The 17889-nt window shown below is 36.0% G+C and overlaps 1 protein-coding gene across 10 annotated transcripts in view; it reads left to right on the top strand.

Moving 5' to 3' along the window:
• Positions 1-17889, top strand: part of RASA2 (RAS p21 protein activator 2) — a 126479-nt gene that overhangs the window by 62286 nt on the left and 46304 nt on the right. For 9 of the 10 annotated variants that reach the window (XM_061419903.1, XM_061419897.1, XM_061419917.1 and 6 more), the window contains 4 exons: positions 9938-10021; positions 11622-11694; positions 14851-14927; positions 16767-16868. In XM_061419903.1, coding sequence (XP_061275887.1) covers positions 9938-10021; positions 11622-11694; positions 14851-14927; positions 16767-16868 — 336 coding nt within the window. Of the gene's footprint in view, positions 1-3860; positions 5989-9937; positions 10022-11621; positions 11695-14850; positions 14928-16766; positions 16869-17889 lie in introns of those variants that run through there. The other variant, XM_061419974.1, reaches the window with a different exon arrangement.

Raw genomic sequence — 17889 nt, 5'->3', positions numbered from 1 at the left:
GTTACTTCCTACTGTACCAGCTGGGAATCCCCATCTTAACTGAGTGCTCAAAACTAATGTCACCAATAATGAGACATTCAGTACCTCCTGGTAAGTTGCATTAAGAAGGATACCAAGATGCATAACCTTCGTCTAATCATAAGCAAACATCAGGCAAATTCAGTTTAAGGAATATTTTACAAAATAACTGGCCAGTACTGGCAAGTTCATGGAGCAAACAACCATTTTGGATAGAGGAGACTAAGTGGACATGACATCTAAATGCAATTTGAGGTCCTGTGTTGCATCATGCACCAGGAAAAGGACATTGGTGACGTTTAAGTAATGTCTGTAGACTAGTTAACTTTATTATTAACTAACATCGTATCAATAACTGTTTTCTGTTTCTATAATTCTGCTCTGATTACACAAAATGTTAACATTGGGTGATGGGTATACAGGAACTCCAAACATTTAACAGCTTTTTGAAAGTCAAAAATTAATTCAAAATAAAAAGTTTTAAAAATTGTCTACAACTTGTGCATCCCACCCAGATCTTTTTTCTAGCTCCAGACTCATTGTCCACCTGCCTTTTTGGCTATTCTACTTTGATGTCTCACAGCACACAAATTTAACACATTTAAAACTGCAATATTGATTCTTATATCTGTTAATATCTAACTCTTCCCCACAGCCTTAGCAGATAGTACCACCATCCACCTGATTGATCAAGCCAGAAATCTAAAGTCACTTAAAATTTTTTCTCCTCTACCCCACCACAGATAGGATTGTTTTTTATTGGTTCTATAAAATTTTTTCTTGAATTTTCTAATTTTTAATAAATATCTACTGACATCTCCTTATTTCAGACCACCAATCATTTCTTACCTTGACTATTTCAATAATCTTTTAACTCTTCTTCCATTCAGCAGTCCATTCTGTTTGTAAGCAGCCCAGAGCAGTCTTTTGGAACATAAACTAGACCATGGCAGTCCCCTGCTCAGACACTTGAGTTTGCAGTGCATTTATTTAGAATAAAATTCAGGCTCCTTATCATGGCCCATAGATCCAGCGACCTCTCCTGCCTCTTTGATCTTGTTTTGTTGCATACTTCGTATAAATATGCTTGTTGGCCTTCTCTCAGTTCTCAGAGAGTGACATTACTCTTCTAGCTGCCTTTCCTTTTCCCAGGAATGTCCTTATGCCCATTATTCTTCTATTTGGTTCATTCTTGTTTTTTAAGTTTCAACTTAAATGTCACTTATCGTAAAATAGGGCACACTGTTCTTTGTCTTCCACAGCACTCGCCACTATTTGTAGTTATTATTAGTTTTCAGTTGTTGCTTGTCATCTCTTTCTTCAGGCAGACTCTAAGCTCCATGAGGGCGGGGCTGTGTTTGTCTTACTCACTTCATGGCCCCAGCATCTGGCACTTAACTAGGCACTAAATAAATTTTAAAACAGGTAAATGAAGAAAGGTTAACATTTGACTTCTTAATGGATGAATAGAAAGTAGCTTGTCTAGAAAAAGTGTTTTTTTCCAAAAGGAAAAAAATAATACAAACAAAAATACAAAGTCAAGAAACAGCATGGTATTTTGTGTGTGTGTATGATTAAAAGCAGTTTGATGTTGCCTGATATATGAACACTGAGTCAGAGATTGATCAGAAATTGATGAAATAGGCTGGAGCTAGTTCTTAGAGGCTTTTATGTACCATATGAACTTATAAAACTTAGGAGCTTATGGAACTATTGGAAGGTTTTAGACAGTAGAGAGTGGACAGATTTGTATCTGGTGCTGCCAAAGCGAGCACCTGATTTGCATTTTAGAAAGATCAGATTTGTGAGAGCAGTAAGTATAGAAACTAGGAGGTGAACTTGAAGAATATTACACTGATGCTGGAGAAAATTCTTGAGAATCCCTTTGACTGCAAAGAGATCAAACCAACCAGTCAATCCTAAGGGAAATCATTCCTTAATACTCACTGGAAGGACTGTTGCTGAAGCTGATGCTCCAATACTTTGGCCACCTGATGCGAAGAGCTGACTCATTGGTAAAGACCCTGATGCTGGGAAAGAGTGAAGGCGAAAGGAGAAGGGAGCAGTAGAGGATGAGATGGTTAGATAGCATCACCAACTCAGAGGATATGAATTTGAGCAAACTCCAAGAGATAGTGGAGGACAGAGGAGCCTGGCGTGCTGTAGTCCATGGAGTCACAAAGAGTTGAGCATAACTTAGCGACTGAACAATAACAATAAAGGGTTACTGGATTTACTTTGTGAGATCCAAGGGAGAGTGGATTCTGTGCCAGAACAATAGTTGCAGATATGAGAAAAGAGGCCAGATGAAGTAATGTTTAGAGAGTAGAATCACTGAAATGTATTGATTGATTAGATATAGAAAGTGAGGAAGGAGGAATTATTCCAATATGGCTCCTAGATTTCTAGCTGTGTTATGGGGGTGGTGGTGGTATATACAACTAAGAAAAAATACTGGAGGAGGAGCTGCTTTAGTAGATGGTAGTGAGTTGAGTTTTAGCCACTCTTGAACATCTATGTAGGGATTTCCATCAGACATTCAGATACAGAAATCTTTAACTCTGTGGTGAGATCTCATATTCAAGTGTATTGTTGATAGTTGTGGCCATAAGAATAGATGTGATAGATTGTAGTAGGCTTAAGGGAGGTTATGTAGCATAAAGAGAGCAGTTGTTAGCAAATTCAGCAGTAGAGGGCTTCCCTGGTTGTTCAGATGGTAAAGAATCCACTTGCCAATGTCAGTGCAGGAGACCTGAATTCAATCCCTGGGTCGAGATGATCTCCATCATCTTGAGAAAGGAATGGCAACTCACTGCAGTATTCTTGCCTGGGAAATCTCATAGAGGAGCGTGGCAGGCTGCAGTTCATGGGGTTGCAAAGAGTCAGACACGACTGAACAACTAACACTCAGTTTTTTCCAGAAGTTAGAATTACAAAAACATGTGCGAAAAACCTGAAGCATACAGATAGGTGTTACAAAGGAAGTTAGGGTCAAGGGAACCAAGAGAGAAGAGAGTTTCAGGGAGAGAGTGATCAGGAATATTGCATGCTGCCAAGAAATCCAGTGAGAAAACCCCTGAAAAATATGGATAGCATTTGACACTCAGGGGACCTTAATGAGGAGAGTTTCCATGGAATGAAAAACAGAAAAAACTGGATTTCAGTAAGGGAAGGAGTGAATAGGAGGTCAAGAAATTGGGAGTGAAAATAGAAAAATTAGATAGGTGCAAAGTGACTTGAGGTCCAGGCAGTAATTTTTATTTTAGAGAAACAGACTGAGGTAAAGAACCTCAGGAGGGAAAATTGAGACAAATTGAATATATGGTTGTTGCTGGTATATGAAAATTTTAAAAATTGTTTTATATCCTGCAACCTTTTTACATTCACTTATTAATTCTACTAGCTTTTTAAAATAGATTTCATTCAATGTTGTACACAGACAGTTATGTCATCTATGAATAGATGGCTTTACTTCTTCCTTTTCAGTCTGTTTCTTCCTTTATTGTACTGGCCAGAAACTCCAGTACAATGTTGAATAGAAGTTGTGAGAACAAACATTCTTGTCTTATTACTTATCTTAGGGGGTAATTTTTCAATTTTTTAACCACCAAGTACAATGTTAGCTATCCATCATCAGGTTGAGAAAATTCCCCCTTTGTTCCTAGTTTACTGAGAATTTTTACCAGAGATGGATATTCAGATGATCTTAACACTTATTTTTTGTTTTTATCTGTTAAAATGGTGAATTTTGTTGACTGATTTTTGAATGTTTAAACTACATCCACTTGGTCATGTTGTGTTAATATTGTTACATATTTCTGGCTTTGATTTGCTGAAATTTTGTTAAGGATTTTTGCATCTCTGTTCATGAAAGATATTAGTTTGTAGTTTTCTTATAATGTCTTTGGTTTTGTAATCAGGATGTTAATGGTCACTTTGGATGAATTGGGAAATAGTCTCTCCTCTTCAGTTTTCCAAGTTTTTGTAGAACTCATGTAATTTATTTTTTACATGATTTGTGTAAGAATTCACCAGTGAAGCTATCTGGGTCTGGAGTGTGTTTGCTTTGTTTTATATTGTATTTTTATGTCTGCTTGATAAATTGAACTCGTTATTATAGAATATCCCTCTTTATTCTAATATTGGTAATATTCTTCATTGTGAAATCTAGTTTGATATTAATATGCCCACTCTGGCTCCGTGGCTGGTTGTTTCACTTGCTTTCTTCCTTTTTTCATGTTTGTAATTTAAATTTAATACTAGAAGATTTTTAGTCCAACTTTGATTTTATACTTGTATTTCTTTCCCCTTACATTGAAAATCTTAATCCTTAACATTACATACTTAACAATATGATTATTTATTTACATTACTTTATAAAATAGAGACAGTAGATTCAAAATAATAATACCAGTATTACCACTGATGATTAGGTTACTGAATGAAGTTTTAGAGGTCTTAACTGTTCTATTTGTTCTAAGACTGTATATCACTATGGATTAGAATCAAATACTGTGCTCTAGTCTTTTGAACTAATTCTAGTTATCTCTTTATTTTCACTTTTGAAATGTAAAAGTTTTCTGTTTGCAAACTCAAAACTGTGTCAGATATATCTGAATAAGTCCCCATTCCCAAATTTTAGTCTTTTCAGTATTTTTACAAATACAAGCAAATAGATTTATGCACATATATTGATATAAATAAAAATATATTAATGTTTCCCATTCCATTCTTATACAAAGTATAGAGTTCTGTAACTTCTTTCTTCACTTAAGAATATATACTGAAGATCTCTCCATAATCAGTGTAATCAGAGAATAGATATTTACTCCATTCTTTAGACAACTATGTAGAATTCCATTGTATAGATTTACCATAATTTATTCAGCTAGACCCTTGCTAATGGGTATTTGGATTGTCATTACTCATTCATTCAGCTTTCCTTTAGTTAGTATTAGCATGGCATATATTTTTCTGTTTTTTACTTTTATTTTTATCTTATATTTAAAAGAATTTCTTAAAGACAGAGTAAAATTTTTTTGTCCCATCTGAAAATTTATGCTTTAGTTGACATGTTTAGACCATTTACATATCTGTATAATGTGTCTTTTACTCTACCTTCATGTTTACTAATCTTTTCTTCTGCCATTTCTAACCTTCTATTAATCCCACTCAGTATTTTTCATATCAGAACTTGAGGACGTTCAGATTTTAATGTCTTCTGTGTTTCTACCAAACATATGAAATATAGTTATAATAACTTTTTCTATGTCCTCATCTACTAATTCTATCATCTGTGTCATTTCTGGATCTGTTACTGTTGATTTGGCTTTTTTCCATCCTGGGTTGTATTTTCTTGACTTCTTTGTGTTTCTAGTTATTTTCTGTTGGATGCTAGACATTGTGAAGTTGCTGGATACTTTTGTATGCTTATGAATATACTTGACGACTTAAATTATTTGGAAACAGTTTGATTCATTTATGGTTTACATTTAAGCTTTGTTAACTGGAACCAGAGTGGCCTTTTAGCCTGTGGCTAATATTTTCCCACTACTGAGGCCAGCACCCATAAATTACCAGCTTTTTACCATGCCCATGGGATCTCTTGATAGTCATTTGTAGGCTTCAGGAATTGTCCCCTCTGTTCTTTTCTAACTCCCCCCCAACGCCTCACATGTATGTGCTTATTAGCACATACAGTTTCCTCACATGTATGTGTTTATCAGCACTTAGCTGAAGACTGGGGATGGGCAGGTGGTGTGGGTAATTTTGTAGCTCTCTGGCAATTTCTTTCACTCTGTGCAGCTCTGTTTCCTCCAGTACTCTGTCCTGGGTACTCTAGTCACCTTGGCCTTCCCCAACTGACAGCCTCTCTCTTTCTTCTCAAGGAGACCATCTAGCAATAGGCTGAGACAGTTAGAGGGCTCACCTTGTTTATTATCCCCTTTAGATTACTGTCCTGAACTTCTGGTAATTATGCTTTTTTTTTTAAAGGTATTGAAGTGGGAGGATAAATGTTAACTCCCTGTACTACAACATACTCTTGTTGGTCAGTTCAGTTCAGTTCAGTCACTCAGTCGTGTCTGACTCTGCGACCCCATGGACTGCAGCATGCCAGGCCTCCCTGTCCATCACCAACTCCCGGAGCCTACTCAGACTCGTACCCTTTGAGTCGGTGATGCCATCCAACCATCTCATCCTCTGTCATCCTGTTCTCCCCCTGCCTTCAATCTTTCCCAGCATTAGGGTCTTTTCCAATGAGTCAGTTCTTTGCATCAGGTGGCCAGAGTATTGGAGTTTCATCTTTAGCATCAGTCCTTCCAATGAATATTCAGGACTGATTTCCTTTAGGATGGACTGGTTGAATCTCCTTGCAGTTCAAGTGACTCTCAAGAGTCTTCTCCAACACCACAGTTCAAAAGCATCAAATCTTTGGTGCTCAGCTTTCTTTATAGTCCAACTCTCACATTCATACATGACTACTAGAAAAACCATACCTTTGACTAGACAGACCTTTGTCAGCAAAGTAATGTCTCTGCTTTTTAATATGCTAAGTTGGTCATAGCTTTTGTTCCAAGGAGCAAGTGTCTTTTAATTTCATGGCAGTAGTCATCATCTGCAGTGATTTTGGAGCCCCCCAAAATAAAGTCTCTCACTGTTTCCATTGTTTCCCCATCTATTTGCCATGAAGTGATGGGACTGGGTGCCATGATCTTAGTTTTCCGAATGTTGAGTTTTAAGCCAGCTTTTTCACTTTCTTCTTTCACTTTCATTAAGAGGCTCTTTAGTTCTTCTTTGCTTTCTGCCGTAAGGGTGGTGTCATCTGCATATCTGAGGTTATTGATATTTCTCCCAGCAATCTTGATTCCAGCTTGTACCTCATCCAGCCCATCAGTTCGCATGAGGTACTCTGCATATAAGTTTAAATAAGCAGAGTGACAATATACAGCCTTGACAGACTCCTTTCCCAATTTGGAACCAGTCTGTTGTTCCATGTCCAGTTCTAACTGTTGCTTCTTGATCTGTGTACAGATTTTTCAGGAGGCAGTTCAGGTGGTCTTGTATTCCCATCACTTGAAGAATTTTCCAGAGTTTGTTGTGGTCCACACAGTCAAAGGCTTTGTCATAGTCAATAAAGCAGAGCAGAAGTTGATGTTTTTCTGAAACTCTCTTGCTTTTTTGATGATCCAAAGGATGTTAGCAATTTGATCTCTAGTTCCTCTGCCTTTTCTAAATCCAGCTTGAACTTCAGGAAGTTCATGGTTCATGTACTGTTGAAGCCTGGCTTGAAGAATTTTGAGCATTACTTTACTAGCATGTGAGATAAGTGCAATTGTGTGGTAGTTTGAACATTTGCTGGCATTGTCTTTCTTTGGGGTTGGAATGAAAATGGACCTTTTGCAGTCCTGTGGCCACTGCTGAGTTTTCCAAATTTGCTGGCATATTGAGTGCAGCACTTTCACAGCATCATCTTTTAGGATCTGGAATAGCTCAACTGGAATTCCATCACCTGCACTAGCTTTGTTCGTAGTCATAGTCATGCTTCCTAACGCCCATTGACTTGACTTCACATTCCAGAATGTCTGGCTCTAGGTTGGTGATCACACCATCATGATTATCTGGGTTGTGAAGATCTTTTTTGTATAGTTCTTATGTGTATTCTTGCCACCTCTTCTTAATATATGTAGAAGTTAATATTTGTCTTTTAGTTTAAAAATCCTAGGCAAAGAATCAAATCATTCTGTATTATAAACAAATTTGAACTAAATTTATTTTCCTTTGTAATTTCTAGAAAATGTGTCATTATCTAATGCTTTATATGTCATATATAAATAAAATACAAGATAATTTGGTGTAGTAAGGTTATTTTAACATTAATTTTAACTCATTCATGGTTTACGATGTGAAGTTGTTTGATTTACCAATTAGAAGTGTAGTTAAATAGGAAAATATTTCATAATATATGTAGCAAATAAAATAATCTGTATTTAATACTACTACTTGTTTGTCAGAAAACCTAATTTTTATACTTATATTTTAAAATTATTTAAGAGTACTTCTGATGATTTTTATAGACTCATATTTTTGGGTTATGGGTGTTTTTTTGGTTTGTATACTGAAAAGCATTTTTCTCATTATTTTCATACTTCAATATTTTTGGGTTATGGGTGTTTTTTTGGTTTGTATACTGAAAAGCATTTTTCTCATTATTTTCATACTTCATAAAATTATAGTGACTTTTTATAATTAAGATTTCTCATAATTAGTGTTTACATCAGATAAATTTGGTATTATGAAGAAAGTATGCGTTGCCCCAAAGTTCGTTCGGGTTTTTCCTTAGTATGTTACGGAAAAACCCGAACAAACTTTGTGGCCAAGCAAATACAGTATATTCTGGCACAGTGGGAATGTAGGAGGACTTTGAACTTTAGAGATGGAGTTAAGAAAGTAGAAGTTGAGTCCCACTTCTTACAAGTTGTTTTACCTCTTTAGCATTATTTTGTTATTTTCTCACATAAATTTTTTAGCCTTACTTTCTTCTTTAAAATGACATGATTATACCTTTCTCAAAGACAGTTGTGAGAATTAGGTGCATTCTGTGAAAATAAATAGTAAACTGCAAAAACTGTATAAAAATCAGGTATCATTTTGAGATTGAGCCTAAGAAGTATACATTTCAAACAGTATGTACAGTGGGAAAATTTGACTATACCCAAGCCTGACATTAATAACCAGAATTGTTGTCTTGACCTGTACTTTTCATCAGTTAGTTTCAGAAATTTTTTTAATTTGATTTTTGATACCCAGTTTAATAGAAATGAGTCATATTGTCATTTCTTTCTTTACTCGGCAGCATACCATTTGCACTTCACACACATATATGATCTGTGGGTTGTAGAGAGAAATTAGAATGTCGTTCAGTAGCTCATATCTTTCAGCCAAGAATGCTTTTCACCAACAGTCATGAATTTATTGTAGGCACTGGGAAATGTACACCCTTAGATGGTCAACTGAATTGTGAACCTCAATAAAGAGAAAATTTGAGGAGCAGGTCATTAAGTCAGATTCAGTGTTCTTTGTAAATACCAGTGACCATTATCCATGAAGTAGATGAGATGATCTTGGTTTTTATGGTCTAAATCATTTTCTGCAGAATGATGCAGGAGCTGTTACTGAGAGTCAGAATAAAAGGCTGCAGGACTGTATGTGGCTTGCTCTTTATTTATGAATCAGATTTTAAGTGGAAACCACAGTTGTTTCCTTGTTTCTCATTCATGCTTTAGCAGAGGATATGATGCTACAGATTTGACTTGGTTTGTAGTTTCTCCTTTAAGGTTCACACCCTTTTCTTTTCCTTTTTAGAAGCCACAGTCGTTTTAATGTATTAGCAAACCACAGCATGTACCTTGTTGGATATGCTTTGTGTGCTAAATATTACTTGGTAGTCTCAGTACTAATTGTGGTGGTCTAGTCCTGTTTTGGAAGTATAGCATAAGAAAATGAGTTCAGGGAGCTCAGCTCAGTGCTTTGTGATAACCTAGAGGGGTGGGGGTTGGAGGGGTGGTAGGTTCACGGGGGAGGGAATATATGTATACATATAGCCGATTCATGTTGTTGTACAGCAGAAACTAACACAACATTGTAAAGCAATTATACTATCCAAAAAAATCTAAAAAAAATAAGTGCATGCATACATATGTTTGGGATAAGTGATATATATATAGGCATACAACTTTCAGTTCAATTCAGTCGCTCAGTTGTGTCTGACTCTTTGTGACCCCATGAATCGCAGCATACAACTTTAGACATGTGAAAATCAATTTTAACCCTTTGACTTTATTAACTTGTATTTAAAGATAATGTTTTATGTTGTTTAACCTGAGTGTAATAATGTTAATTTTCCCTTATTCTTCCTTAGTGTCAAGGCGTGCCATGGGTTGCCTCTAATAAATGGACAAAGCTGTGACCCTTATGCAACAGTTTCTCTAGTGGGCCCTTCCAGGTAATGTTTATTGAATTAGTATTAGATTTTTAAGTTTAAAAATTACAAATTAAGTTTCTAAGAGAACATATTAAATATCTATTTATGAAATAGACTAATGAATGCTTTTTGAAAGAAAAATCTTCAGTTCTGTTATATACTTGCAAATAGCCAACTCTTCTTTTATGAAGGAAAACAAGTGCCATTTCAGATCTGCCAGACTCTTAGGCTATGGGGAGCAACCTCTTTTACAGTATTTAAAATGTACTTTAAAACATGAACTTGACCTTCTTTCATCATCAGCCTTCTTATTTTCAAATGTCTTAGATTTTATTGCAGGTAGAATCCTGTTTTAAGAAATGTTAGCTCAAAATAGCAAGGAAGTTTCAATATTTTTATCTAGAAAGCAACTCAGGACTAAAAATACCTTTTCTGCTTGTGCCATCTGTGCTGTTCAGAGAGAATTCCAGAACATGGTGAAGCACACTGTATCATTGATTTAAATTACTTAACAATAATTTATAGAACATCTATAGCAATTTTTAGTATTTTCTATTTTATAATTTCATTATGGTTTCTTTCAGAGCCTGACTAGTTGAAATTTGTCTACAACTTGAAGGCTTAGAATCAAGAAACAAAGAGCATAATAGTGCCACACAGAAACATATATATATACATACACATACATACATACATGTACTGCTTCTTCCCAGCCCCAAACTCACTATGTATCTTATTTTTAAGAAAATAACCAGTAAGTCACTTTGAAAAATGTATTTGTCCCTATGGTATGTCAAGCACCATGCCTGGTACTTACTGGGTCTCAAGCAATAGTATCCTATTATTAGTAAGATGGTTTTAAATTTTAAAGCAGATACTCAGTTGTATAACATTCATGCTGTCAAAGGGATTTAGTTCTCCATGTTTCAAGTGTTTAGTGGAATTGTTCTTGGTTTTTGTTCTTGTTTATAATCAGTGCCCAACAGATTCCTTAGTGTAAATGCTTAGTAATGTACAGATAGAAACTGTTTAGCATCTGAGTTTGTTTTAAAAAGTCACTATTGGTTTTGATACTGTGCTGTGGTTGTGGAGGATGTTATTGGGGAGCTGGTCAAAGTCTCCATGGGACTTCCCTGTACATTTCTTTGCAGCCTCCTCTGCATCTCTAATTATTTCAAAGTAAAAAGTTTTTTTAAAAAAAAGCCACATTGTAGCCAAAGTCCAAGAGGTAAACTGAGTTAAATGTGTTCCTGGGGTATTTTTCAACATAGAATAAGGTATTTGAATCTCATTGTCTTCCTTCTGCTATTTATTTGAGTTGCTTATATAATGGAACGTGTTATTTAAAAACCCCTGAAGGAAACTTGACAGTCAATCTAATATAGCCATGGAATAATAAAATCTTGGCATATATCACATATACAAAATTTGTATCTTCTTTGGTTTGAGTTTTTAGAGACACATCAGTTTTTCCCCTCAAGGAATGTTTAAAGCTACTGCCTTCCCTGAATCATCCTAACAGTTAAACAGAAAGAGGCCTGGCTCCCTGGTTGGAAATAGCATGTTTTATAATTGTGTACTGTTAAGTTCTACAAGGTAAAACTCTACCACATTGGAACAGGAATGACCAAAAGAAGACAAAAGTAAAGAAGAAAACAAGCAATCCGCAGTTTAATGAAATCTTTTATTTTGAGGTAACTTTTTGTTTTATTTAAATGTTAATACAACTAAGCATTTTTTCCCTGAAAACTGTGGGTTCATGGTGTGACACAGTGGAGGCCCAGTGCATAAAACGAAGGCAGAGTCTGATTAATTTGAGGAGGGGGAGGTCTAGGACCACACCCGTTCTTCAGTCAGCCGTGGTATCACACCCCACTTCACACAGAACCCCACCTTATCCAGCCCCCCAGGACTCTTTGGCAGAATACTGCTTGAAAGCCATTAGTGAAATAAGTGCAACATCCACTTGTTAGATCTGGGTTCTAGTCCCAGTTTAGTTTGGACAGATCACTACATGAGAGACTCAAATTTCTTGTGAAAGGATAATTTTGTCAGAGAGAACAATAGCATCCCAACCCAAGTCATAGAGTTTCTATGAGGTTCAAATGGGAAAATGCTTTGAGATTATAAAGTACAATATGATTAAGGCCTTGTTATTAGCTAAATCACTCTAAGGACACATGCTTTTTTCATAGAGAACTTCAGCTGCCTTGAAGTTGCCCAAAATACAGGGCTTTGAAGTTCCTTACTATGGAGCATTGTTAAATAAATCCTTTTTCATATTAGAAAACGACAGGAAAAAAACAAAAATAATTAAGCTCTATTCTAAAAGATTGTGTTCTGCCCATAGGATATGTTGCAGTTGAAATTAACCTGTAGGAAAGTTTTGTTTTTGGTTTTTTTAAGTTACATTTTGTGCTTTTCCTTTTTTTTACATGGGTTTTTTTGTTTTTTTGATATTTCGAAGTGAAGAGAGTGAGGGCACATCTAGCCATGCCTGATTACTGTGCTTTAATAAAGGAACACAGTTGAAGAAATGCCAGAATTGAAGTAGGAAGAATTGTGGGGGTGGAGGCAAGGAAAAAAGAAAAACAAAAGAAAATGTACCAGTGTGAGATTTTTCCATTTTCCAGCCAAGGACTTACTTAATTCAGTTGTTCCATATTTAAAAATGGCTATTACATCTAGCCTGAAGAAAATCCAAGAAGGGGCAACATGTAGCAACAAGCAGATGGTCCTTTGAAAATCAAGACCTGACCTGTTTGGTATATGCAAGCATGCATATCAAGCCTCAAAACATTCATTCGAAGGGCCCTTTTGTTGAGTTGATTATAAAGATAAAAGTTCAGTCTCTGTCCTCTAGCTAGAGTAAGAGACCCAAAGCATGCACACGCATGCAGACATGCAGCAGTAAAATGCAGTAGTAGATGCTGGGGAGCTCTGCTGCCACTGAGTTAAGCCAGGGGAAAGAGTATTAGAGATGGAATATTTTGAACAAAGACATAGAAAGTTATGTCCAAAGAGTAGCAAGTAGTGATTTGACTGAAAGGGAATAAAGGGAGTTAAGCTTAGAAAGATAAAGTAGGACCAACTAATGAAAGACCTTGAGAGCAGGTTGGAGTATTGGACATTGAATATTGTTGAGCCCAGAGGTAACAAGAGTAATGAAGTATTTTGAGAAGAATTAACCATGATCTGTTGGCCAGATGGCTGCGAGAGAGAACAGAGATCAAGAGACTATTGTAGTCTAGGTGTTTTTTTTAAAAAAGGAAAAAGCAAAAGTGGGGGAAGAGTCTGACTCAAGAGAGTAATATGGAAACAGGGCGGAAGAGAAAGATGAGAAACTACAAATGGCAAGATAACAAATTGGTTACAGAAGAAAAGATAAAAGGAGGAGTCAGATGTTGTCCTCATGATTTCAAATCTGGAAAAGTTAAGAAGGAAAACAAGTGGTTCAGTGTGGGGCATAATGAGCTTGAGCTCTGACATGTAAAATCCTCCCATAAGAACTTCATGACTAAGATGGGTGATGACTGTAGATAAAGATTCAAGAATTGTTTACAGTGAGTCAAGAAAGCAAGCCAAGGGCGTAGAGGTATGCAAGAAAGGAGAGAAGTGAACCAGCTAAGTTCTGCCACATATTAAATATTTGACTTTGAATGTGTTTCTTAATTTCTGTACTTTAGCTTCCTCATTTTCAAGATGAGGATAATAAATCTAGCCCTGCCTGCCTCAGAGCAGTGTTCTGATGAACACAGAAGATAATGAACATGAAAGCACTTTGTTAACCATACAGCCCTGTGTAGCTTAAAGCAAAATAAAATATAAAACCCTGGAGAAAACCCATGTTTGTATGTTCTGAGGAAGAAGTAATGGCAGAGGTAGAAGCAAGGAGAGCAGAAGGTAGCCAGGATCGTGCTGGGTAAACTCAGAGAAAAGAATATCTCTGGGAAAATGGAGGATGTTTGTATGGTCACTCATTCAGATAAAGGGGTCACGGAAGGTGAGAACTCAAAATTTCATCATCAGACTTGATGATTAAGAGAGGGGTTTTAGGAGGATGATCTATGAGGAAGCCAGATTATAAGGAGTTACTGTAGTGAGTGGGTGGTGAGGAAGTGGAGGCTGTAAGGATGGGTAGCAGTTTTGAGATACTTGTCTGTGAAAGGAAAGAGATAGGAAGACCATAATTTAAAGGGAGAATTTTTCTTAGACTTGAATGAGGTGAACAGTCTGGTCAAGAAAGCTGCAATTAAAATAGATCGAATGCTGACTGCGTGTTTACTGCATACCATGTGGGGGTGGAGCTGTCTCAGAAAAGAGGAGGATCATCTCACCCTCTGATTCAGAAAAGGGTGAGAAAAGTCATCCAGGAAACAGGCCTCTATGGGAATGGACGTGTTCAGGTGGACAGTAGTTGAGGAAGTTCCTGCCAATGGCCTTGATATTTTCAGTAAAAATGTGAGAAGGAAGTGTGAGGGTGGCATTGTTATCTTGAGAAATGTGGGAAAGTCTTCAAACAGTTCCTAGCTTATGCAGTTTCACTGAAATAGAACACTTTTACTCTGAGTCACCAACAGATACATATGAACCAGAGAACCCAGTGTTCCTACATATTGAATCGATAAGGAAGGGTATGGAGGTAAAGTTGATTTTGATGTTTTATTTACCACCTTATCTTTACCTCTCTCTGCTACTTCCATAGCTGTTTGTGTATTTAGATTTGGGGTCAGATATTACATATGCATTTTCTTCTGTTTATAAGAAACACAAACACTTTAGGGATGGTTTTTTAAAGTTTGTGTAGGAAAAACATTAAAAACTTTTTTACTAAAATTTTTTGTTTATAGGTGACGAGATCCAGTAGTTACACCAGAAAGTCCCAGTTCCAGGTAGAAGAGGAGGACATTGAAAAGCTGGAAATTAGGTATGTGAATTGGATTTTAGAGTTGCTGTTTTCTGTGCCAAAAGAAAAATCCTAAATTTAACTGAAAAAGATGACTCAAGCTTAACAGAATTCTCTTTAGCAAGTTCATCAATGAAACTTAGAGGAATGTGCATTAAATTTAAATTATCTTCTAATTTAAATCCAAATTATCTTCTCAAAATCTCATTTCTTTGCAGAAGTAGTCAAGGTGTATTTATTTTAAAAATGACCTTATTTTCACCCATTTTATTTTTACCTATTTATATTTTTAGTTTTTCCCAAATTTAATTGCTCCTTAAAATTTTAAATCATAACATAATGGATGCGAAGAATATATAGAAAAGTAATTATATACTAGCCAATTTAGAAATAATTTTTTTATTCTTCTTAACATATCTGCTGTCTAACAGAAATTTCAGTGAGGTAAGAAGTCTTGTAAGATAACCCATCAGGTGCATGTGTTTGAAGTTTGTGCTATTTCCTAGGTCTTAAATATCTATGCTGTTTGGGAGGTGAAAGTTTTGTAAATGCATGTATAGGTGTGGTGTTAACAGTGTGTTCATCTGAAGGGTGTATTAATCACATGTTTGGAATGATCAGGTAATGTATTTTTTAAAAATCACCTATCTTTACATATTAACTGGTTTTGAGAAAGAAACTATAGTCTTGTGTTGGTTTCTTTTCTCAAATTCAAAAATGTAATTCTGTAGTCCTTATTTCTACAGGTTAAAATAAAACCTAGATTTTGGAACTAAGAAATTGTTTAAGATAGTTAAATTCTGTGCTTTTAAGTAAAACTAGTATAGTTTTCTGTAGTATTCTGCTGTCTTAGTTTAGCTAGTGAGGTGTATGGCTAACATCTCTTATTTTTAAGCATGTGAAATTACTTGTCTGGTACTTTCACCATAAGCATCTTTGCCATAAGCACCTTTACTGTAAACATCTTTGCCACAGACATTTTCACCACATAACTAATTGGCTATAAGTCAACTTCGCTGTGAAAAATAAAATAACTGGTTGACAGTTTGGTTTCAACTGGTTGACCTACATTAGTGTTTCTTCTAGTTATCTATGTAATTGATAGCTTTATTGATCAGACAGGTGACAATGATTTGCCCCAGGAGTTGGTTTCTTATGTGAAACACACCACATTGGAGGAGAGTCTGAGGGCCTCAGAGGCATAGGGTTGAACCCACATTTCCCATAGAACTTGGAAACATCTGTCAATAGACATGGGACACTGTGCCAAGAATGAACAGTAGTGTGGATGGCTTTCCCAATGCAGTACAAAGCTCAGAAGCAAGTAGTGTTTGGAAATGGACACCTCTCTTAACAAAGGAAGGAATTTTAGCAAAACAGTGTAATGCCAAATAAGGAGACCAATCAATAAGCCAAAACAAAAACAATGTGTAAAATACTGTGAACGAAGGACTTAGAAGACAAGTGTTTAGGTACAGCCCACAAAATAAAGTCAGTTATTTGTGAATTATTGCCATGAATTTATACATATTTTGAATGTATTAAAATTTTGTATTTTGCAATGAAGTCTTTTTAATTTTATTTTTTATGTTTGTGTCTTTTGTAATGTCTCTCTTTTATTTATTTACTTTATCTTTTTATGACAGAATTGCCTTATAACCAGTTAGTTATGTGGTGAAAATGTGTGTGGCAAAAATGCTTGAGGGAAAGATGTCTGTGGCAAAGGTGCTTATGGCAAAAGTACTCAGAACCTTAAATTAATGCTATAATACAAATCATAGTAGTTTGAAGCTATTTGGTCATGTTTGTTCTCTTACACATTGTTTGCAAAAAAAATCAAGCCAACTTGAAAATTTTCAGGATCGACTTGTGGAACAATGGAAACCTGGTCCAAGATGTTTTCCTCGGTGAAATCAAGGTTCCTGTGAATGTATTAAGAAATGATGCCTCTCACCAAGCCTGGTAAGAAGACCGATGCTGTAGTGAACTACACATTGGTCAGCCCCTTTCATTCACTGTCTATGCAAATAAACGGTTCTTCTAAGCATATTTTAAGTTTTGAATGGATAAGCCCAAAGTCATTAACACTGATTTGGCCATTAATTTATTGTCGCAGAAATAGAAGTACAATTATTTTTATTTTATGACTTGCCCTCTGGTACTGAGATAAAAGAACTGAATTGTCTGGAATATTTTCCTGTTCAAAAACTTAATCTTAACTCTGAAGGGAAAATGTAGAACATTTCAAACATTACATAAGAGTTGCTCTTGTGAGAGAAAGTTTGATCACAGATCAACATCTGTAGTTCAAAAACTTTATTAACAGGCACGGGAATTGTGAATGTTTGAAAGCAAAGGGTTTATTGTAGAGATTCAGCTGTTATGAAGTCTCACCAGTGATTTTTCTTCCCCAAACCCCATTGAAATGTACTGTGACTGGCTCTGGTGTTATTTTCTTAATGTCTGGGATCTAGATGTTGAGCTCATTCAGTTAATGAGCTTTTCAGGGGTTCTGGTGGCTCAGTATTGGCTACAGTATTAAACCTTTTCTTGACTTTTAAATTCATGTTAATGTTCAGACATTAAACTGATGTTAGCTTCCTTAGCAAAATCAGTGTGAAACTATTGTTTTTTTCCCCCTGTCTACAGCACATAAGAGCAGGTATGTCCTCTCCCCTCCAGTAGGTTGCCCAGTAGCCATCATGCTAAACTTGGGTTTCAACTGAGTATAAAACAACATGCCTTTCTCATTTGCCTTGTGAGGCCCCCTTTTAGTGCTCAGCTTCAGTTGCCTGGAAGAGGACTTGAAACCAACTGTTCCGATGTTTTCTTACTGCGGGCAGCAGTCTCCTTTGTCTGCAGGATCCTGCCTCTCCTGAGTGCCTGCCGTTAGGCATTCTTCAGTTTTGTCTGTGTAGTCTCAAAATTTTTCTTTTATTTTTTACCTTTTGCTAATGCAGATCTAAGATTAGTCTTTATGGTG

Source organism: Bos javanicus, chromosome 1 (genome assembly GCF_032452875.1).
Source record: "Bos javanicus breed banteng chromosome 1, ARS-OSU_banteng_1.0, whole genome shotgun sequence".
Taxonomy (NCBI): Eukaryota; Metazoa; Chordata; class Mammalia; order Artiodactyla; family Bovidae; genus Bos; species Bos javanicus.
The sequence above is the reverse complement of the archived record's forward strand: the minus strand, read 5'-3'. Positions and strand labels throughout refer to the sequence as shown.